Source organism: Pseudogymnoascus destructans, assembly GCF_001641265.1.
Source record: "Pseudogymnoascus destructans isolate 20631-21 unplaced genomic scaffold scaffold_3, whole genome shotgun sequence".
Classification (NCBI taxonomy): domain Eukaryota; kingdom Fungi; phylum Ascomycota; class Leotiomycetes; order Thelebolales; family Thelebolaceae; genus Pseudogymnoascus; species Pseudogymnoascus destructans.
The window spans coordinates 1,484,304-1,507,001 of NW_020167522.1; the positions used below are offsets into that span (position 1 = coordinate 1,484,304).

General features: G+C 43.5%; 3 protein-coding genes across 3 annotated transcripts; all 3 read right to left on the reverse strand.

The window, feature by feature from the left end:
- Window positions 1-12,989: 12,989 nt before the first annotated feature.
- On the reverse strand, window positions 12,990-15,133 carry FMO1 (monooxygenase). Its single transcript, XM_024465391.1, has 3 exons — window positions 14,871-15,133; window positions 14,203-14,823; window positions 12,990-14,154 (listed from the first exon to the last, which is right to left on the reverse strand). The coding sequence occupies exons 1-3, from the start codon at window positions 14,920-14,922 to the stop codon at window positions 13,094-13,096; spliced, it is 1,734 nt and encodes a 577-aa protein (XP_024326996.1). The 5' UTR covers window positions 14,923-15,133; the 3' UTR covers window positions 12,990-13,093.
- A 1,371-nt stretch (window positions 15,134-16,504) lies between these two features.
- Window positions 16,505-17,995, reverse strand: VC83_01718 (uncharacterized protein; the record flags this gene model as incomplete). Its single annotated transcript, XM_024465392.1, has 6 exons — window positions 16,505-16,607; window positions 16,819-16,958; window positions 17,010-17,107; window positions 17,200-17,330; window positions 17,380-17,428; window positions 17,827-17,995. The coding sequence occupies 6 exons, from the start codon at window positions 17,993-17,995 to the stop codon at window positions 16,505-16,507; spliced, it is 690 nt and encodes a 229-aa protein (XP_024327003.1).
- Window positions 17,996-20,215: 2,220 nt separating this feature from the next.
- Window positions 20,216-21,650, reverse strand: VC83_01719 (uncharacterized protein). The gene is made up of 2 exons (XM_024465393.1): window positions 21,020-21,650; window positions 20,216-20,966 (listed from the first exon to the last, which is right to left on the reverse strand). Exons 1-2 carry the CDS (start codon window positions 21,403-21,405, stop codon window positions 20,456-20,458), a joined length of 897 nt encoding a protein of 298 aa, XP_024327004.1. The 5' UTR covers window positions 21,406-21,650; the 3' UTR covers window positions 20,216-20,455.
- Between the last annotated feature and the right edge of the window lie 1,048 nt (window positions 21,651-22,698).

Genomic DNA, 22,698 nt, shown 5'->3' on the forward strand with positions numbered 1-22,698 from the left:
CAATGATAAATGGTGGTACTGCCCAACCTTGAGAACTAACGCCTTGGATTACTGTAACCCATTCCCGATTACCAGGCTGTACCTTCTTTGCTTTTGCCCGCCCGTCTGAGCTTGTTACAACCATAGCAGTTGAGATAACGCCCATCATAAACCCAGTCTCATCAAAGTTGTAGATATCTGCTTCATCGATACCATATTTCGCAATTGTGTTACGCACAAGCTCAAACCAGCCATTAATAACTTCTGGATCTTCGCACTTAGCCCTCTGGTAGTCGTATTTGCGCTGAAAGCGTGTCTGGAGCTCTACACGCCGCTTAACAAAGTTTGAAGCCCAACGCGACCCAACGCGTGACGCGTCGCGTGTTGCAAGTAGTCGACTTGCCATATCTTCAACAACAGACAGCCGAGGAGGAAACCCTTTGGCAGCTAGGTCGAGTATATACTGAACAAGGACGGACTCCTCTAGGTTAGTTAATTTCTGTGAGTTGGCTTGGATATCGCGTCGTGAAGGTACACCTTCTAGACGATGACCTAGCTTGCGGTGGTCCACAGAATAGATCCTAGCAGCAACTCGAAGGCGTAACTTTGGGTCGCTTTGCATAGCCTGGATAGCTAGCACTAATTGGCTTTCATCGTTTTTATGGGGCATGTTTTGTTGTTGAGGAATTTAACATTTAGTTGGGGGGTTTGGTCACCGCATCATTTTGGCGCTTTCGCTTGTTTGGCGCTTTCGCTATAAATGTACGTTAGGTGTATGCTTAATTTAATTGATTTTCTAGTCTATAGTAGTTGTTGTTAGAAAGTTTGTTACGATCTGTCAATTGCGTGCAACACACATTTGTATGTGACACTCGCTTATAGAGGACATTATATTACTACAATGAATTCACAACTATCTAATGCGCTGTTATAGCATGATAGTGAGCAATTTGACACTGAACAATTTGAAACCCTAAGTTCATCTATACTTAAACATACACCATCCTTTCCCTCTGTCTCTGTAATAATAACTATAAGCAAACAATTTTTAAAGGTCTAGGACCATACTTTAAACACTGACTTCTAAACGATAGAAGACACAGAGGTTTCTTGCGTAAGGTTGACTTACCAGAGGAGGCAGGGGATTAGACACAAAGGCTTTCCAAGTAACACGTTACAGTCTTGTAAAGAATACTATATTGAGTTGAGCACGAAGCTCCTATCTAAGGAAATACTATCTACTTATCTAGTGGCATCGTGCCAAAGGGAACTGTAAGGAACTGTACAGGTTCTAACAGTTCCATCCTAAGGAACTGTAGAAACTGTAGGAACTGTATGAGTTTCAACAGTCTTCACAGTTCCATCCTAATGTAAGGATGCCTCCTTACCTAGATACTCGAAGAACCTGCCTCAGAGCTGTTACGGTCACTACAAGCATGAAATCTGACTCGGTGTGGTTTCGAACCAGTAGAGAAGCACATAGCGAGTTACACTATAGTGGGGGACGGTAAGGGTGTAGGGTTCAGGGTCGATGCAGACCTGTTGCGGTGGAAAGTTCAGGGCTAGGGTTGGGATAACCGAGTTGGGCCCGTTTCGGGTACTTAAGGAAACAGACTCAATGGGGTTCCCCCTTCATCTTTTTTGTATCCTTCGTAGTAGACCTATAGGATAGCATCCGTTTAGCCTCCGACTGGCACTCTCATATGCTATTACTGTGAGCTGGGTGCCCTGTGTCCTTACACCTAAGTTCCGACCTATTTGCCCTCATATTTTCCACTAGTCTAAACCACGCGCCAATTAGTTCAGGATCTTCGCACAAGGCCCTTTGGAAGTCGTAAACGCAATTAAAATGCGTCTTTATTTCTGGACGTCGTTGTACAAATCGGTGGGCCCAGAGCTTCCCGACGCACCTCCCTCCACGCGATTCGAGTATAAAATTTGCCATATCTTCTACACCAGCAAGCCGGGGTGCAAATCCTCTTGAATTCATATCAAGTATATTCCAAATAACCACCTCTTCTTCTAGTATAGTTAATTTCGTCATTGCAGGCCAGCATTCGTAGACAGTAGTCCAGCCATTCATTCTGTCGCAGAGTGTAGAATGAGGTACTTCATAGAGCTTAGCAGCCTTCCGACGACTTAGATTTTTTGATGTTTGGATAGCCTCGATAGCTAGAATTATTTTTGCTTCTTGGGTAATCACTGACATAGTAAAAGGTGGAAAAAATGTGTTAAGTTAGAGGGTAGGAAATTCGAGAAAAGTGTCTGAGGTACTGATATGTCTGACGTACTGATAAACCACGTTAGTACCACGAGCAACAAAGGAGCTATATACTCCAAGCCCTGAGAATCGTACGTTTATTACAGTAATAGAGACAGTATCTGCAGCTGGAAAAGTGATTCCACCTGTACTTATCATTCCGGGCAAAGTTCATATGGATTTGTGGTAACCTGAGAACCTCAAGAGTAGTGAGCTGATACTACTCTCCGAAACTGGCTATGTGAACAGTGAGCTTGCCTTACAGTGGCTACAGCATTTTGCTGAGCATACTGCTCAGTACGATGATGGGAGTGGGAATCCCAAGGTTCTACTCCTTGATTCTCATATAAGCCATACGAGCGATGATTTCATCATTGCAGCAGACGAATTGAACATTATCTTATTCGGCTTTCCTAGCCATCTTACACACGTCTTACAGCCATTAGACGTGGGATATTCCAGCCATATAAGCACTGGCACCAAGAGGCTGTACTTTATGCCATACGGAACATGGACGTTACGTACGACCTACCCTCGTTTATGAGAGATCTTACCAAAATTTGGGACCAGACTTTTAAGGAGTCTAATATTACTTCAGCTTTCCGGAAAGCTGGAATCTGGCCCAATTCCGTAAGGAAGGCCTCCCAATTCCTCCTAAGTTTGAGGAGCCAATTCGGGAGCCAGAAGCCCCTGAAAGCGAGTGTGAAAGCCATGCCTCGTTGTCGATGCCTTCGTCTACTTATTTTAGCTCGCCCACCAACCAAGACTATTACCATTTATAGTTGAATTTATAAAAAAGCGACCATTAAACTTTGTAAGATCAGTAGTGCAGTCTCTGCCACACATCTGAGGTTTAATCTCCATATTTATTTTATAGTGTTCAGCACGGATACTAATATACCCGCCATCGTATCCAGGTACAGTCACCAACCACTGCTATTTACCAAATCGCAAAACCACCCGCAAAGCCACTGAACGTAGATAATTGATTTGCTCATAACATATGCAGTATTAGAGTGATAGATGTAAAAAGTGATCCACTGTAATTAGAATTGAAAGCTCTACAAAATAAGCCCCTATAGTATATAGTATAATAATGAGTATTCTAGTATTTTGTATGCCACCCATCTGCTTGAATGCATGCCTCAATTCTACTCGGCATACTCTCATACAATTTATCAAACAATGACTTGTCTAATGTGTCCCATGCTGCTTGCAAACATGATTCTAGACGCTGTCTTGCATGTTCTGAGTTTGATTTAACCTTTGCAATTTCAGGGAACATCTCACACACCTAGGTTTTCAAGTGCTACCAAATGTGCTTAATTAGGTTGAGGTCGGGTGAGTAGGGCGGCCACATATAGAGTGTAGTAATCAGATGCTCCTCAAGAAAGTCTGTAACCTTACCTGCAGTATAGATAGGAGCATTATCTTGAATAAATGTGTAGCTAGAGTCAAGAGACTCAAAAATAGGGACGAGTTCTGCTTCTAGAACCTCAAGGTATGAGTTTGTAGTATATCCAAACTTCTTTGACTCAAAGTCATAGTCTATGAGGTATAAATTGCTCTAGCCTTCTGCGTAAAAGGCCCCCTAAACCATAATCTTCATGTTCTTCTTTGTACTGTAGGTTTGGATCATCTCAGCTACCACTTCTAAGCAGGTGTGCGGAAACACCACTAGCTCCTGTTACCCCGCCCCTGCTTAACAGAGCACTCATCACTCTACACAACTTAACCCTAATCTTCTACTTTCTAATTCCTCCGTGCTAAACACCATGCAAGCTGATTAGCTGCATGTATTAGCAGTAGGAAAGGGCGATGCTTTACATGCCAATTGCCTATGCCTGCTTCTTGTAGTATCCTCTTTATAGTTGATGTTAAGCAAGCAACATTACAAGAATCCTTCACTTCTTGGTATGTATCCTTTAGGTTTAGGCGTATGTGGCAGAGTATAAGGCATTGCTCTGCTTCTGTGTATAACTTTCCCCGTGGTGTACAGGGTACGTTCTTGCCTTTGGTGTGTATTAGGTCAACTACAATTGTACATTGTATGGTGCTTCGGTTAAGGTTTAGGTCATGTGCAATCTTAGTAGGTATTGCACCCTCTAACTGCCTCCTAATAATCTGCCTGCATTGGTATGGGCTTAATTGGTCACTAGGCTGTCGATTCCCACTAATTAGAGCCAAAGCCCTCCGAGTTGGTGGCATAATTATGGTTGTTGTACAAAGAGGGGTGGGTTACGCAACGCGATTTACGTGTCAAATTGGAATTCGGTTAATAGCAGTAGTCTAGTACTGTATACCCTCGAGTATATACCTACCCTAGTATCGGATATATACCAAGAGTAGCCAAGAGTAGCTAAGGTCCATTTTTGCAAACTTTATGAGACCTGTCTTGATGCTGCTGTCTTGATGCTGTAATAGTGATAACTATCCTCAGAATGAGTGAATTGTCGTCATTAGCTATGTTCCGGCCCAACCGTGAACTGAGCTGGTTTATGAACTGGCTGGCTAGTTCATGAACTAGCCGGCCAGTTCATAAACCAGCTCAGTTTACAGTTAGGCCGGAAAATATACCAACAGAGCTTATTAGACTTCCTATTCCTCGTGGTCATCTATCTACACAGGCATTACCATTATAGCGGCAGACTAGGCGTCTATAATAGCTATGATACTCATATTAAACCAAGCTTACCAACACTGCCTACCCCTATTCTACAGCATAATGATGCTACACCGCTCCAGCTGTAGCCTCTAGGACTGATGCTACCACCGACAATGTCAATACTTTTCACAAAGCTATTATATTCACATATGATACTTGATAGTAATCCACTTATGGTTAAGATAACCTACTTACAACCAAACTACAGATACTCACCTATACTGCAAAGACTTCAACTAGTAATATTTAGAAGCACTATACCTAAGCATCTAGCATAGTTCATAAGTGAGTTGCCTCCACAAGCTCACTGCTAATCAGGCATGTCAGTAGTCTAGTCTAAATAGTCTAGACTGATAGTGCACCTACTTTAAGAACTGTGTGAGCACCTCCATCCATATGCTGCTAAATCCATGATGTTCGCGAGCGCTGCTTGGCTAATACACTAGTTGATTCGGAACCAGCTTGTGTGAAAGCTTCAGAGCTGTTTCTCATCAATTAGGCATACTCAGACATTTTTCTAATGTTGTTTAGGTTGAAATAGGCTTGAAATAGACGCATCTAATGACGCCTTAAAAACTCTTTCATTTTTTTCCTAGTGCATGGACCACCTAGACTATCAGTTCAATGTAATGGTGGGTGCACCAGATATGAGAATCTAGCCACCCAAGGAAGGGATGAATTTACTAAGACAACACACTGTCTTAGAAAACAGAGCCAAAGGGTCGTAGCTTAGACTATTCCACAACGCAGCAATCAGGTGTATGATGTGGTGAAGTGGTTTAGACAAGTTGCAACAAATGTTGAGTCTGAGAACTCAGGGGTAAGTCAGAGGTTAGCACCTCACTGACTTTTCAAAAACAGAGAATAACAAGATCAATGCTTGGAAGCTTGGAAAAGACGTAGAAGTATGTGCTAGTCGATTTACTGTATTGTCTGCTTGCCCTTTCTTAAGGAAAGGGCAATCCTATTTATGCCAAAGGAGTGTAGTTCTCTCATTTTCCATGACTTTCCATGACTAACCAGGCTTGGTAAATGTATTAGAAATTAAGTGCGACCCACAACTAGCTTGCTAATCATGTAGTGAACGTAAGAGAATTCCATAGAACCATCTCTTGGGTTCCTAGCCTATAGGAAGTGAAAAGGAGGTCCAAGGTCAGAGTACCTATAGACAAATTATGTCATAACTTAACCAATCTTGTGGGTAACTAAGGAGCGATGACGTGTAATGAATCATAGAGGGTTGTAGAAGCTTCTAGAGCTATCGTTCATGTTCCTAACTCAACTTGTTAGAATTCATAGGCTCACATGATCAGCTATGCTCTACGGCCTACAATTCGTCCTGCTTTCCTGATGACCTTAAGCAGGATACCTTAGACATAGCAGACTAGGCTCACATTAAGGTAGTTTATAAGATTCTCAACATATTAGAGCAGACTACGCTTGATTTAGAAGTGTAACGCTAACTTCTAAATGATAGAAGACACAGAGTTTCTTGCGTAAGGTTGACTTGACAGAGGAGGCAGGGGATTAAAGACAAAGGCTTTCTAAGTAACGTAGTTCACAAGCGACCTGTCATATTTTTCTTAGCATCATACATTTGACTTTATATCTAAGTAACTTTTTTTTTAAGCATGACACATTCATACGAAGAAAGAAATATGATTCTTGCACTTCAAGTGCTTCAAACGAATCCACAATTACTTAGTCACGTTGCTGGAATCTACAGAGTTCCTGGAATTGTCGCAAAGTATAATACTTTACCAATGTCTTGAAAATTGACAATATTAGAAGAAAAAGTTGTTGTACGACATATTCTTGAGTTAGATTCGTGAGCAATTCCTCCTCAACGCAGTGCTATTGAAGATATGGCAAATTGATTGCTCGCTGAAGGCAACGGTGGATGCATCGGTAAGAACTGGACCTTGAACTTCATATGATGACAACCACAACTCTGTATGAGTTTTAATCGAAAGATCGACTATCAGCGAGTTTAATGCAAAGATCCTAATGCATATAACGCGTGGTTTCAACTCGTACGAAACATGATTAACAAATATGGGATTCACAAGGAGGACATATACAACTTTGACAAGAGGGGATTTTTGATGGGCCAAATATCATCTGAGAAGGTTGTAACTAATGCCGAACGAAAGAGCAGACCTTGTACGACACAGCAAGGTAATAGGGAATGGATTACAGTAATTCAAGGCATTGGATTGTACGGATATGCGCTGCCGCCATTTATTATTGTTGTAGGGAAAAACCACCTTTCGTCTTGGTACAAAAACGCTTCTTTGCCGCCGAAATTGGATTATTGCTGTTACGTCAAATGGCTGGACAACAAATGAGCGAGGGCTAGATTGGATTAAACATTTTGATCAACATACAAGGAGTCGTACAAAAGGCGCATATCGACTTTTGATTCTTGACAGGCACGAAAGCCATCATTCAGCTGATTTTATTATTTATTGCAAGGATCAAAACATTATTATCCTTTGTATGCCACCGCATTCATCTCATAACCTTCAGCCGCTTGATGTTGGTTGTTTTCGATCTTTAAAGCGTTCATACGGAACTGAGATCGAGAAGTTAATTCATGTGCATATTACACACATCTCGAAAGAAGATTTCTTCCCTGCCTTTCATACAGCGTTTTGTACAACAATGATTGAATCAAACATTCAAGCACGATTTCGTGCTACAGGGCTTGTATCCTAACTATGTGATTTCAAAGCTTGACGTTCGAATTCGTACACCAATGCCTACACCAACTCTACCTGTGATCTGGGAACCTAAAACTCCACACAATATACTTGAGACACAATCTCAATCAACATACCTTAAGGACCGGATTATATGACATAGAATAGTTTGCCAACTTTGCTTTTACAAAGCATTGATCAGGTTGCAAAAGGTGCAGCAAGTGCAATACACGAATTGACGTTATTGTGAGAAGAAAATGCTGCACTTCGCAAAGTAAATGATTTGCTTAGTCGACGTCATCGTATGAAGAAACGTAGATTACAAGAAGGAGGAGCAATTACTGGTGAAGCTGTCCAAGACAAAGAGGCTCAATGTTACGGCTATAGTAACATGATGTCATGGTTACAGGGCCAGGGCCTAGTAACGTGACGTGTGAGTCACATAGCGTGATGTGTGAGTCACAGTGGGAAGCGGGGTAGGCTGCCATGTGACGGGGCTAATGGATAGTTGCAGAAACTAGTGGATATTGGATAGTTGAGCTATCCACAAACTATCCTGAATATCTAGCTATCCGCCAACTATTCAGATTACCCATGAGGCACGATGCCACTATATAAGTAGATAGTATTTCCTTAGATAGGAGCTTCGTGCTCAACTCAATACAGTATTTGTTATATACTAGTAACGTGTTACTTGAAGCCTTTGTGTCTGATCCCCTGCCTCCTCTGATAAGTAAACCTTTACGCAAGAGAACCTCTGTGTCTTCTATCATTTAGAAGTCAGCGTTACACTCAAAGAGAGGCTAACATACAATTACAAGCTGATTTGTGAGAAAGTAGTGGTCGTACGAAGCAAACTAAGCTGCAAAAACGTTCTTGTAGATGTTGCAGACAAATTGGTCACAACGTACAAATTTGTCCAAATAATGTAGATACATCTGATGATTCAAATGCCGAAGAGGTAGAATAATTTAATTAATTAATTGTTGAGATATTTTATAATGCCAAGAAAAATATGACAGGTTGCTTGTGAACTACGTTCACACGTTACAGTATTGTAAAGAATACTATATTAAGTTGAGCACGAAGCTACTATCTAAGGGAATACTATCTGCTTATATAGTGGTGTCGTGCCTTATGGATAATCCAGATAGTTAATGGATAGCTAGATAATCTAGATAGTTGATGGATAGCTCAACTATCTAATATCCACTAGTTTCTACAACTATCTGTAACGCTGACTTCTAACCGATAGAAGACACAGAGGTTTCTTGCATAAGGTTGACTTGGCAGAGGAGGCAGGGGATTAAACACAAGGCTTTCCAAGTAACACGTTACAGTATTGTAAAGAATACTATATTGAGTTGAGCATGAAGCTCCTATCTAAGGAAATACTATCTACTTATATAGTGGCATCGTACCAAAGGAATATCAAGGATATTTTGGATAACAAATATCCATGATATCCTCTGCTATCCATCAGGTGGGGTTGTGGTTTTAAGCGCTAGCCTTGTGAGTCATAGGTGTAGGATATTGAGGATATTTTGGATAACAAATATCCATGATATCCTCTGCTATCCATCACGTGGGGTTGTGGCTGTAAGTGCTAGCCTTGTGACTCACAGGTCGTGTTACTAGAGCCTAGCTGTAATGGTGGGTGCACCAGATGTGAGAATCTAGCCACCCAAGGAAGGGGTTCATGGAAAGTCTTGGAAAATGAGAGAACTACACCCTTTAGCATAAATAGGATTGACCTTTCCTTAAGAAAGGGCAAGCAGACAATACAGTAAATCAACTATCACATACTTCCACGTCATTTCCAAGCTTCCAAGCATTGATCTTGTTACTCCTTGTTTCTGAAAAGTCAGTGAGGTGCTAACCTCTGACTTATCCCTGAGTTCTCAGACTCAACATTTGTTACAACTTGTCTAAACCACTCCACTACATCATACACCTGTTTGCTGCATTGTGGAATAGTCTAAGCTACAACCCTTTGGCTCTGTGTCCTAAGACAGTGTGTACTAACCAGGATTGGTAACTGTAGTCAACATAAGAGAATCCCATAGAACCATCTCTTAGGTTCCTAGCCTATAGGAAGTGAAAGGAGGTCCAAGGTCAGAGTACCCCTATAGACAAATTATGTCATAACTTAACCAATCTTGTGGTTAACTAAGGAGCGATGACGTGTAATGAATCATAGAGGGTTGTAGAAGCTTTTGGAGCTATCGTTCATGTTCCTAGGCCTCTAGTTGGTAGAGATATGTCATGTGGTAGTATTAGCCCAGTAACTAAGGAGTGATGATGTGTAATGAATCATAGAGGGTTGTAGAGATATGCTATGTAGTAATATCGGCCCAGTAACTAAGGAGCAATGACGTGCAATGAATCATAGAGGGTTGTAGCAATCGTTGAGTAGTATTGCTCTTGTTGTTGGTGTAATAACCAAAATATGTATAGTGACTTGTAGGTTTGAGGAGGAGATTTCTAAGTTTGCTCTTGAGTTTGATAGCAAACTGAGTGCAACGAATGTCAGTATGACACACAAGCGAGTCGCCTACACAAGCTCACTGCTAATTATTCCTTAGCATCGTACAAAATCATAAAATATCTCAACAATTAATTAATTAAACTATTCTAACTCTTCGGCATTTAAATCATCAGATGTATCTACAATATTTAGACAAGTTCGTACATATGACTAGTTTGTCCACAACATCTATAACAACATTTTTGCAGCTTAGTTTGCTTTGTACAACCCCTACTTTCTTTTAAATCGGCTTGTAATTGTATATTAGCCTCTCTTTAAGCCTCTGAGTCTTAGACAGCTTCGATAGTAAGTACTCCTCCTTCTTGTAATTGATGTTTCTTCAACTACTTGGTGGTTTGTCCACCTGCAAGCAAAGTGAGTAGGTGGCGGAAGCAAGTTGGGTATGCGAAAGCAAGTTTGAGTATGCCACTTCGCCTCATGAAAACCACTTCAATACTACCAATATGCCTCCAACCCATGGTTCTGAATATAAATCTCACATTGCAGAAGCTGTGCAGTTCTTTTTAAAGCCTCCACAAGCCCATACAATCTCCTAGGTCGCTACAAAATTTGACGTTAAGTACGAAACTCTATGATGACACATATCAAAGCTGACATCTACAATGCGCAAGCCATATGGAGGACAAAACTGAGTATTAAATCCACACAAGATACTGCAATTTGCCAATTTATACATGACCAACTCAAGCGTAGTATTCCTGCAAATCGGAGTACGCTACTACAAGCTGTCGCAGACTTGTGACTAGGCAAAGAGTGCTCTCTTGACGCTAGCTTTAACAGTTCCTTAAAGCCCACCCTGAATTCCACTCTATTTATATGAAGGTATTAAATACTTAGTGAAAGCAAGCACAGAATCGGTCAAATTTCAGGGACTTCTTTATGAAGTATAATGCGATTCTCACAAAATATAATATCAAGCCATGTAATCTCTAGAACTTTGATGAGACAGGTTACATGATCAGATGCTATTGGTCTACAGATGTAATTGTACTAGTTGGAGTAAAGCAGGTAAGTTAACTCTATTCTAAAGAGTTCAATACTAACGTACAAAGTGGATTGTAGATAATCCTGATAATTGACTCTCTGGTACTGTCATCGAAGCTATAAATGCTAAAGGATATGCACTTCCTAAGTGTATTATATTACTAGGAAAGCTTCATATATACTATATAATAGATTGTGTCGTACCAAAGGGAACTATAAGGAACTATAGAAACTATATGAGTTCTAACAGTTCCTATAGTTCCACCCTAAGGAAATGTAGGAATTGTATGAGTTCTAACAGTTCTCACAGTTCCATTCTAAGGATTACGTGACTCACTCGGCTCGTAGAACTAGGTCCCTCCTCTAAGGCCTAGTCCTAAGGCCTATGGCTGACTAAGAAAAATGCTAAGTACTTTTAAGTAGAGCAATGCCCACTCGTTCCATAGGCAGGTTAGGCTGCGACCATGTCTTCTTCTAAACATATGAAACTCAAAGAACGTCATCTCCTTGCTCTCTGTGTCGCTACTAATGGGGTCGAAATGTCCCTGTGTACTCAATGTGAACGTCATGACATGAAATGTGTCATCTCTAGCGACTCTAGACAATGCGCTAAATGTATTAAATCAAACATCAAGTGTGACGCTACTTGTCCTTCTCTTAGAGACTAGGAACATCTCTAGCATAAAGAGTTACGAGAAATGGAGCTCACCATTTCCTAAGCACAAGAGGCCATGGCAAGACAGCTCTGTGTTTCCAAACAACAATGCTTATTAAAAAGCTAAGGGGGAGAGATGCTCTGTTATGGTCTAAAACCCCTAGATAAGCTAGAGGAGGCTGAGGAACGTGAGCGGCACGAGGCTGAACCCCATTCCCTTCCTCTAACTTCTTCTACAACTAATTCTAGAGGCGTCGCCTCTAAACCCAACCCTTACCTAGGTATGTCTCCTAGGTTCTTCGAACGTTAGGGTGTTGACGGTGGAACTCTGCTAGCAACTCTGCTAGCAACTCTGCTAGCAACTCTAGGCAGCTAAGGTTTCCTACCATTTCCCATGAATTGTAATAACTCAACAGCTTGATAATACATATTAAAAATACTTTTCTAACCTTTTCTACTTAGTTAAATCCTTATCTAGTTATTTAGGAATAATCTATGTTGTAGTTCTTAAAATATTAAGTATAAGCACTAAGATTTAGACTAGGTCTTTATATCTTCACATCTACTGGTCTAATTGCTCTAAAGCTAGAATATCTACATGTATAGACCAAGCTATACACACAGTTTTAGAATATATTATCAAGTTATTGTTGAGTTATTATCTTGTAAATTTCCTGATTTTAGGTGTGAAATTAAGTGACCAGCTCGCTTAGGTGACCAGCTCGCATGTGAAATACGTTAGCAAAGACACGTTTTCGTACTAAGACGAAAGGTGGTCTTTCCCTATAACAATAATAATAGCAGTAGCATATATCTATATGATCTAATGCCTTAAATCACTATAACTATTTCCTATTGCCTTGCTATGTCGTACAAGGTCTACTCTTTCATTTGGCATTTGTTACAACCATCTTATAAATCTTGTCTTGTTAAAGTTGTATATGTCTTCTTTATAACTTACTAATATCCATCTTTTGATTAAAAAATGTATAGAATTGTAGTTGTCGTTATACAAAGTTTAAAGTCTAGTTCTTTCTAACGAAGCGAGAAAAGTTTGGTCACGACGATTACGTTATAGCAACTATAAATAAATAAACAATTGAGAAGAGTTATTTTATGAGGCTAGCTATTCAAAAATAAAGGAAAGAGAGTAAATTTTTCATTATCGTTAATTACAGCTATCAAATCGACGCTGTGTTGCGAGTAAAATGCAGTGCGATAAATCTATAAGCTGAGCTTGATGAAGAACCAGCTTTTCCCTTTCCAGCTGCAAATACCCTCTCCACGAGAATAACCCCCCTCATAGCTGCCCAACCCCGCCCAGATTTTCTTTCTTCATCCACTCCTCCACTACCCCACTATAATCTTGCACCCCGTACGACTCAAAGATCTCCTTCCACCCCCCCTTTCTCTTCGTCTCGATCCCCAAATCCCGACACAGCGTATCGATAAACGGTACAATCTCAAACACCATATCCGCTGACTTAGCGCCCAACCCATTTGATGCCCTATACCTAAAGAACCGACTCTCCAGCAGCGCCTGCCTCGCCGCCTCCTCCTCACTGGGCAACTCTACACTTAACTTGTCTGCGAAAAACGCCGTGATCCACAACGCCTGCATCTCTGAAATCCAGAAGCCTCTCAACCCGATGGCCGCGAGTCCGCAATACGCGAGGTTCCGCGACGACAGAAAAGCGGGGGGGATGGCGTTGCGGTAGGCGCGGTAGGAAGGCTCAGTGGCACGCTCGTGGTCTATGCTGGTGCCCCTGGGTGGCTGGTCCTTGAGTTCGGGGAAGCGGCGCATGATCTCAGCATCTGCGGCAGCGATGGTTGGGTCGGTGGGAGGGGCAGGTCCGACGGCGAGTTTGGGGGCTAGGGACGCCGGGAGGATTGGTATGGTGGGGGCATGGGACCAACCAGTGGCGTAGATTAGAGCATCAGCGGGAAGGGTGGTGTTGTTGGAGAGGTGGACGCTGGACTTGGAGAGGGAGGTTATGTCGGACATATGGACGTGGACGAGGTCTTTGTGGAAGAGGGAGAAAAAGTCGGTGGGGTGGTTGAAGATACCGACGGTGGTGCCTATCCAGACGACGCTGCCGTGGGGGATTAGCTTTTTGGTTTCGGGGTGGTCGTTGTATTTCGTCTCCTTAATGGAACCGTGGTCTATCCTTCCGAAGACGAAACGTAGTAGTGCTCTTCCAATCCTGGTGTCGTGAAGTAGTCGGCGGACCATGGGATAGGCGTCGGCATATATGCATGGACTAAGAAATGTCATGAACCGTGTTGTGGCTAGTTTCTCAAATTGTAGTTTTAACGGCGAGACGTAAGAATGAAGCAGCCAAGCTGGGCCGCGACCAGATTCTTTAATGGTTCAGATAGTGACTTGAATATTCAACGGTGGACGCTTACCTCTAATTACCCAGTCGACGTGTCTACCCTTTGAGGCATTGTGGTAGACTGCATCGACGGCAGACTTTGAGCCGCCCAAGACGACAACATTGTCTGCTTCACTCAAATCCTTCGCATGCTTACTTAGATCTTTAAAATGGAAAGCATGGCCCCCAAACTGATCATTTCCCTTTATATTTGGAATATTTGGCGTCGAGGTAGGGCCAGTTGCCAGAACCATCCTCTTTGCAATGAGCTCCCGTTGCTCTGTTCCCTCTCCGTCGACACTATGCTCAACATCGTACTTGATATGCCACTCGCCTCCTTGGAGAAGCTCAGCAGATGTCACCGTAGAACGGAGTTTGATTCTCTCATAAACACCAAAGTGCTGCGCATACGCTGTAAAGTACCTATGCATCACCAACCCTGGGACGTGGGCGTTGGGCGGCACACCAAATGTCTCAAAGTCCATAGGAAAATCCCCGAACTCAAGTGTGCCCACAAGGTTATTGGTGTAGAGGTCATCGTATATGCGCTCGGCGCACCATGTGCCGCCAAGGCTCTTGCCGCTGTCAAGAACAAGTAACCGCGTAGAAGGATTGACTTGTAGATAGGTCTTTGCCATTGCGAGGCCGAATAATCCTGATTGTGTTAACTGGTGTCTCGAGAGAGGAGCGGGGAGGTATTACCCGCCCCGATGACCACGAAGTCATATTCTTCCGCGTTGCTGGTACTGCCCATGTTGATTTTCTCAGCTTACTGGGCGCTGAGTAACTTGCTTGTTTGCACCGTGAATGTGTTGTTTGCTGCCTGCCTCGCTTTAGTTGTTGCTGCATTCCTTGCTGGTCGCAAATGGGATAGATCGAGCCGGAGATATTCGAGATGAGCGACTGCCCGCCAGCTTACGAAGGATTGTCCCGCTGGGGGTGCACAGTGTCTCAACATTCCATACGGAGGTAGCACAGTGTCTCAACATTCCATACGGAGGTAGCACAGTGTCTCAACATTCCATACGTTAGGCTGCGCACTACTCGCTCAATACTCGGCTCACTCGCTCAGTGGGTTACTCAGCTGGGTGAGTAGCTGAACCTTTTACTCGACTCGGTGAGTGAGGTCAATACTCAGTTACTCTGTAAAAACCCGGTGAGTACTCGGCTATCACGTGTAAGATTTATGCATCATGTGAACAGTCCCTCATACGATTAATACTGTTTTATGGTTAAGTTAAAGTATTACATCTATTAGCATCACTCTCGCCATCTCTAGTAAGCTGTGAGAACGAATCATGTATATTCCTCTATCTAAGTACCATAGGGTCTTGATGAGGATCCTCGACTGAGCGGAACGAGCTATGAGTCAAGATAACTGTGTATAGAACTTGTTCATAAAATGTCTCTTGTGTGAGAATATGATCTTATTATAGGTATTAACCTACATAATTCTGGTAATAATCTGGTAATCCTTACTTGTTGAGGTTGCATTTGATTGATTCGCATTTGATAGAGACTATCCTTCCCATCTGTGACTTCTTTTTGCAAATGTCTGATGCAAGATGTGTTGCCATAGACTTTGGGCCAGCAGACTTGATTGCAGGATGCGTAAGGGCCTTCGAACAATAAGTACAAATAACACATGGTTCTCCAGAAAGCCGGTCTGCTCCTTGGTGATAACTTCTCCAGTATTGAGAACTCCAGTTGGTTGAATCCCATGCAATCTTCATAAGGAGTTTTGTAGTATGATCTGAGTGTTGTTCATACCATCGTGATAGCTTCCACCACTCAATGAATATATCGTGTGTATCCTTAGTCCATTTGACGAATTGGTTTAACTTGCCAATATATTCAAGGCCTGCAGGGACTTTGTAAGGATGCCTGTCCCTCAGTGATGGAAAGGATCTGAGTCGGGCAGGTTACGGTCACATGATAAGAGTTAAGGCAGGTTAGCTGAGTCGGACCCGTTTCGGGTACTTAAGGAGATTGACCCAACGGGGGTTCCTCTCTTCATCTTTTTTGTATCCTTCGTAGTAGACCTATAGGATAGCATCCGTTTAGCCTCTGACTCGCACTCTCATATGCTATTACTGTGAGCTGGGTGCCCTGTGTCCTTACAGACTTGATTTAATGAGGATAGTCGTTGAGAAGACGGAAAAGAGTCTGAGAATACTGTCAGAATCAAACAACTCTGAGTATTGAGATGGCATTTGGCAAATTGCTCGATTATCAGAAGGTTACCAGAAGTCTGGCTACGATGAAGTACTTAAATACCTGGTTTTCCAACGCGAAAGGTACTCCAGCGCTATAACTTTAGCAACTCAAGTTCTCCTCTACTCTAGCTCCAGGAACAACATATCCTGTGCAGCTGATACCTTAGCCCACTTTTCCTTATCAAACTTCTTAGAGTAGACAAGTAAGAACGCCTCTTTGAAGCTAGAACTATGAGTGGATATTTGCAACCATCCATTGTCGACAAGATTGTAAGACTTTGGGTACCACTGCACAGGTCCTGGTAATTAGGCCCACTTTCCAAACTGCCTGCTCGTACAAACAGAAATATTTATGTGGTGGGATAACCTCGTGAAAAGTGCTATAATAAACAATTAGTATTGCCAGAAGATTGCTAGGATGATCAGAGACGTACCCTTCCTCTACATCAATCCACGGCATATACTCAAAGAGACGCTCAGGCTTCTTTCTCAGCTTTCCAGCCTTTCTCGTATATGAGTGGATACAGCTATCCCAGAAATGTTGCCACTTGCGGAAATTGGACTCTTCATGGGCCTATCAACTATTAGTATCACCAGAAGATTACCAGATTATGAGGTAGCATACATCAATGTGCGCTTGAGTTAAGAGAGCCTGGGTGCTAGTGATCTCTTCATCGGAAAGCTCATCTGGTAGAACAGCCTCGTCATTTAAAATATCTCGCGCTGTAACATAAGCTCCAACTCCAAATCGTCTTCAACCTCAGTATCCTCCCATTCGCTGTTATGATTGTCATCGATTGGAATACTTGAGATACCCTCAAATGCAGCAAGCTCAGACAGAAGTTGTTTGGGCGGAGTAGATGGTGGGGCTTGTGGAGAAGAAGAGGCGCTAATATTCTTGACTTTCTGATTCGCAATGCAAGATGCATGGGTACCCTTCTCAGTCCTGTTTATAGTTAGATTGAGGCTACCAGAGATTACCAGAAGGAACTTACCGAACACAAATACGCTCAACCTTCAATTCATTCTGTAGACGTGTCTTGTCTTCAGTAGAGGCAGCGATATACTTTGTGTAATGACACAGGGCACCCAGCTCACAGTAATAGCATATGAGAGTGCGAGTTGGAGGCTAAAAGGATGCTATCCTATAGGTCTACTACGAAGGATACAAAAAAGATGAAGGGGGAACCCCGTTAAGTTTGTTTCCTTAAGTACCCGAAACGGGCCCGACTCGGTTATCCCAACCCTAGCCCTGAACCTTCCACCGCAACAGGTCCGCATCGACCCTGAACCCTACACCCTTACTGTCCCCCACTATAGTGTAACTCGCTATGTCCTCCTCTACTGGTCCGAAACCACACCGAGTCGGATTTCATGCTTGTGGTGACCGTAACAGCTCTGAGGCGGGTTCTTCGAGTATCTAGGTAAGGAGGCATCCTTACACTTTGCAGACTTATATAACTTCTTTAAGTAGTAGCTCAGATCAGCATGGTCAGCCTTGAGTGCTAAGTGAACAGCCTTCTCATCTTCAGTAAGGTTGGAGACGCAGTTGCGAGCTTTGATAGTATTCGCATTAGTGGAGAGTTCTTCATGTGCCTTGAGTTTCGCCATACTAACTAAACACGTGATTAGCAGAGATCTCCAGAAGTTCTGGCTATAGAATCAAGGTAATAAACTTAGTTGAAGTCCTAGTGAAGAGGTAAAGGCTCAAAAGGGAAGAAGAATGTGTAGATCGGAGAGTAACCAAGGAAGGTGGTTCTAAGGTCGTGGTTATTTTAAAGTTGCAAACAAAAATATTTGTGAAGGAATATTCACCTACAAAGAATTACTGTTCCAAAAACAACACCACAATGCGCACCTTCATATAAAACACATACCTTTCAACCTCTACCTCTTTACTATACTCTTCTTCTGCAATATTCTTTCTACAAACTCACTGTAAGTACACATATCTTTTGATCTACTTCTTTATCTTGTGTTTACTTTACTAACTCACCTTGATATTAGCAAATGACTCGTACCAAGCAAACTGCTAGGAGATCAACTGGCGGCATAGCACCAAGGATGCCACTTGGATTACGGGCTGGCTCTGGGCTTGGCGGAAAGGGACAGGAAAAGGCTGTGGGCACAGCAAGAAAAGCTCCAGTTTGCTCATCTCAAGCTAGCAACAATCATGCTCAGAAGGCCACGCGCTGCACAAAGTCTAGTAAGAGGATTACCAGAGGATTACCAGAGGATTACCAGAACTCTCTAATAAACATATAGGCACCAAGGCTCTCCGCGATATCAGAAGACAGCAACTTGATACTAGCTCCCATTCCAGCGTCTTGTTAGGGAAATCACAGAAGACTTCAAGTCCAATCTTCGCTTCCAGCAATCTGCTATCCTAGCTCTTTAGGAAGCTGCTGAATGCTTCCTCATTCGAGAATTTGAGAGTATGATGTTTAAACATAGTGACAGGGACATACTAACAGTTATAGTGACAAACCTCCTCGCTATTCATGCGAAGAGAGTGACAATTCAGGCAAAGGGTATGATATTGGTTCGGCGTTTGCAGGATATGATGTTTAAGCTGTGGGCTTAATCGATGGAAATGTCTCTCACCCAGGAATGAAGGTCAGATGAGTTCTGGTAACCATCTGGTAACCTGGTACCTAAAGGCCAAAGGTTATAGTGTGGAATAGGACATCAACAATATGGGAATGGAGTTGGAGTTATGGCGTCTTGATCAATGAAGTCGCACCCCGTTTTTAACATAAGTAATGGCTAATCAAACACGTGATATAACTGAGTTGCCAAGTGAGTAATCCTCATTCAACAATACTCGGGACATGAGCGAGTAACTCAGCTGGGTGAGTAAAAATTCTACTACTCGACTCGTGAGTACCCAGTGCGCAGCCTACCATACGTATTATTACGATGGTCACGGAGGTCATGATTCCAGTCCGGGTAAAGTAAGCTAGATTGAATCTAAAGAGAGAAGAAGAAGAAGGAAAGTAGGAAGGTGAGGCTAATCCTCATAATATACAGCTTGCGCGCTTAGCGGTTCCTTGTAACCTTGGTGGCTACTATAGTTGCCTGTTGTCTAAGCAGCGGGAGCACGTGGTCACGTGCTTATGCGTGCCTGTAGCTGTGAGCTGCAATCGTAACACGTATTACCTCGGAGTCCCGAAGGATCGAGTATCCATTTCGGGTTAGACCAAGGGCACGATGGGGTGCAAGTGGCGGGAAGAACGTTAAGCGGGGCGTGCCGTTGATGCGCCCTCTTTAGGGCCTTGGTATTCCATATACATATACTCGAGTAGCATGGTAAGATGTGGGGATATCGAGATCAACTGGAGGGATTGGTTCCTTCGGATTGGGTTCTAAAGATGCGAGGGTTTGATCTTACCGTATCATATTGCCCAAGCAAGTTGATGGGATGCGAGGTTATCGTCATCGCTATGTCGTTCTCGATCTGGGTCTTGGCTCATGCTCCCCTTGCTTCAACTTCTGGATTTGTCCTCTAACGTCTGTCAGACCTATATTATCTGTAAGGTACAGTCTTTACGTTCGCTTGTGCAATTTCTGCTTACTCACGTATACATTAATTACTCTTGTGGCACTTGGTTGAGTGCATATCGTAGTGTATGTGTTTACTAGATTCTTGAGTTGTGGAAAAGTTCTTATAAATGAAAACAAACAAAAACTCCTCGTAGTCAGAGGTCGCCGGACATCGCGAGGCAAGGGGTAACTCACCCGGCATAACAGTTGCGACACTGATCATATATTTGTTTCACAGCATCGAATGATCTCTGCCTATCGGCCAGTTCATGCGTTAGCCACTTGACTCCCTGCTTGGCGGTGGAGTGGATTACTCCACAAGGCTTAAATTGTCACCAAAATAACACATGATCATTTTATACCGATAGATAATGCGACGCGCGCTTCTAGTTCAAATATGTGTGGCTGATTACAGCAGTTTGGAAAATCCCGCCCATTAAATCGATCCGATAACTCCGAAGCATGCCATGCTTGCCAACCCACCCCCCACCGATTCCCATAATTTGCGCCTGAAAAACACAAGATGATCTAGCTGCTCAACTTATCAAACAGTCTCACCAGACCCATCGCTGCTCCCGCTGCTGCGCTACCCACCAACACCATCTGTCCCGCTCCCCATAGGCCCTTCATCACATTACGCTTTCCACGCCACCCGCTCACAAAGCACGTTTTAGAATATCCAAACAAAAACAGCGCCACGATCATGACGCCAATTGACCAGAACAGGCCTTTCATGACCTCATCCTCGCCAACAAACATGTACGGTAGAAGAGGTAGGAAGCCGCCTGCGAAGTAGCACGCGGCGATGGTGATGGCGCAGGTGACTGCACGCGAGCTTGGCGGCTCGGGCTGTGTGTGTTCGAAGGCCATCAGGAAATCAACGACCTTGGGGGAGTGGGCGAGGTGAACGGCGAGACTGTCAATGAGGGGTGTGGGGACGTCGTAGGCGATGAAGATATCGGATACTGTCTCGGCGACGTTTTCTGGGTTCTTTGCTACGCGAGCTTGTGTCTGTTCGACAGTGGCTTGATATGATTCTCTACACTGGGGATTAATACCTCTGGGAAAATGGGAAGAGACAATATTGCTTACCCCTCACTCACTGCACCTAGATATCCACCGAGACCCATTGAGATGGCACCCGCGATCAATTCGGCCAGGCCTGCAAAGATCACCGTCCTCGTGCCCAGCGTCGATAAGCCAGCTGTGAGGGCAAACGGCACTGTGAGGCCATCGGACAAGCCAATAATGGCATCTGATATGATTCGGGGATCTACTTTGAATTTGGGCCCCATGAGAGGCTTACTTGCCGCAGCAGTTGGCCACAGCATCTCTAAATCATCACTCTCTTGTGATTCCTCAGCCTTGAACTCTGCTATTTCATCGTTTGGCACAGGCTTGAAAGCGGCACTGTCCGAATTGGTGAACCAGCGAGATTCCGAACGTTCTTTGGACGAGCTGCGCTTGAAGAAGGACATTATGGAGGTTGGTGACGAGGAAGCAAGCGTTTGCGAAGACGAGAGTTATAAATTGCCCTTACAAACACTGGAATCAAGGACGGTCATAACCAGACCCAGCCAGAAAAAAGAGCCCGGGCGAGGTAGGACAACATCAATTGGAACAGCACACGACTGATTAGCCTATCGTTGCTTGGAATTCCGAACACCCCGCGCCATCCAGCCAATCTGCGTCATGGCATTTCAAAGTTCCACAGGCTTCCTTGCACATATTGTAATAGCTTTGTTAAGTCCATCATTTTCTGTTGAGACACCAACACATCCCATGTGTATCAATGCAACACGTGGGATTGGTCAACGAGGAACCACATTGGAGCTATAGCTAGCAGCTAGGAAATAAGTCTGGAAAACATGAAATATGCACCTAGATGCGATGGCGTTGGGTGCACGTTACATTGCCCCAGCATTAGACGCAAAGAATACACCGAAAGCGGGTTGTTAGGGCTGGTTGGAAGCAACAATCTGTTGGAGGAAACGGACATCCCCGTGGATTACGGTGGGCTTTTGGGGATTGTCCAGCTTCCCGGTTAGCGGTTAGCTCAAGCTCAGCTCGTCAGGACTTTGGGGGTTTCCCCAGTGCTACAAATAGCATACGTAGGCCCGTAGATTAGGTAGTAATTCAATTGATTATATTATTCTATTTTACTATATATTACTGTGAAGCTTCTGCTCCGTTGCCCGAAGAGACTGATTACGGTGGTCGGAGATTACCACACGAATTTGTGTGTAGTTCCCCATATTCCGCAATTACTGTACTCGTACCTCCAACACAATTGTTCCATTGATGCTGGTCGCCTGACATTTGAGGTTGGTTCCGTGCTAGGTTCTGCCGCTCCTTCCGCCACCCGCTCTGCCAATACCTGCCAATAAGCTGGGTGCAAGGGGAACGTGCGTCACCAAGCCGCATTTTTAGTGCTTTTAGTGTGTTTTAGTGTGTTTTAGTGTATTTAGTGTATTTAGTGATCTTAGTGCAGGGACCACCAGGAACAAGCATCTCGTCTACAGCGACAGTGACAACGGGGGCGGCTGAGGGCGGCACTTAGGCTTATCGGTAATATTGCTAAGACGGCAATTGCAAACGGCGATCTCTTGGAAAAACAGAAAGTTGGCGTCGAAAACAGCACGGTCTAACCCCTAGGAGTTCCTGCAACCCGGTTGTTCCTGCCTGGATGGTGCACACGTGGGATTTCGTGCGGAGAAGCATACATCATTGAGGTTATCGCTGGTTTTCGTGCCAAGCTACCGCACCTTGAC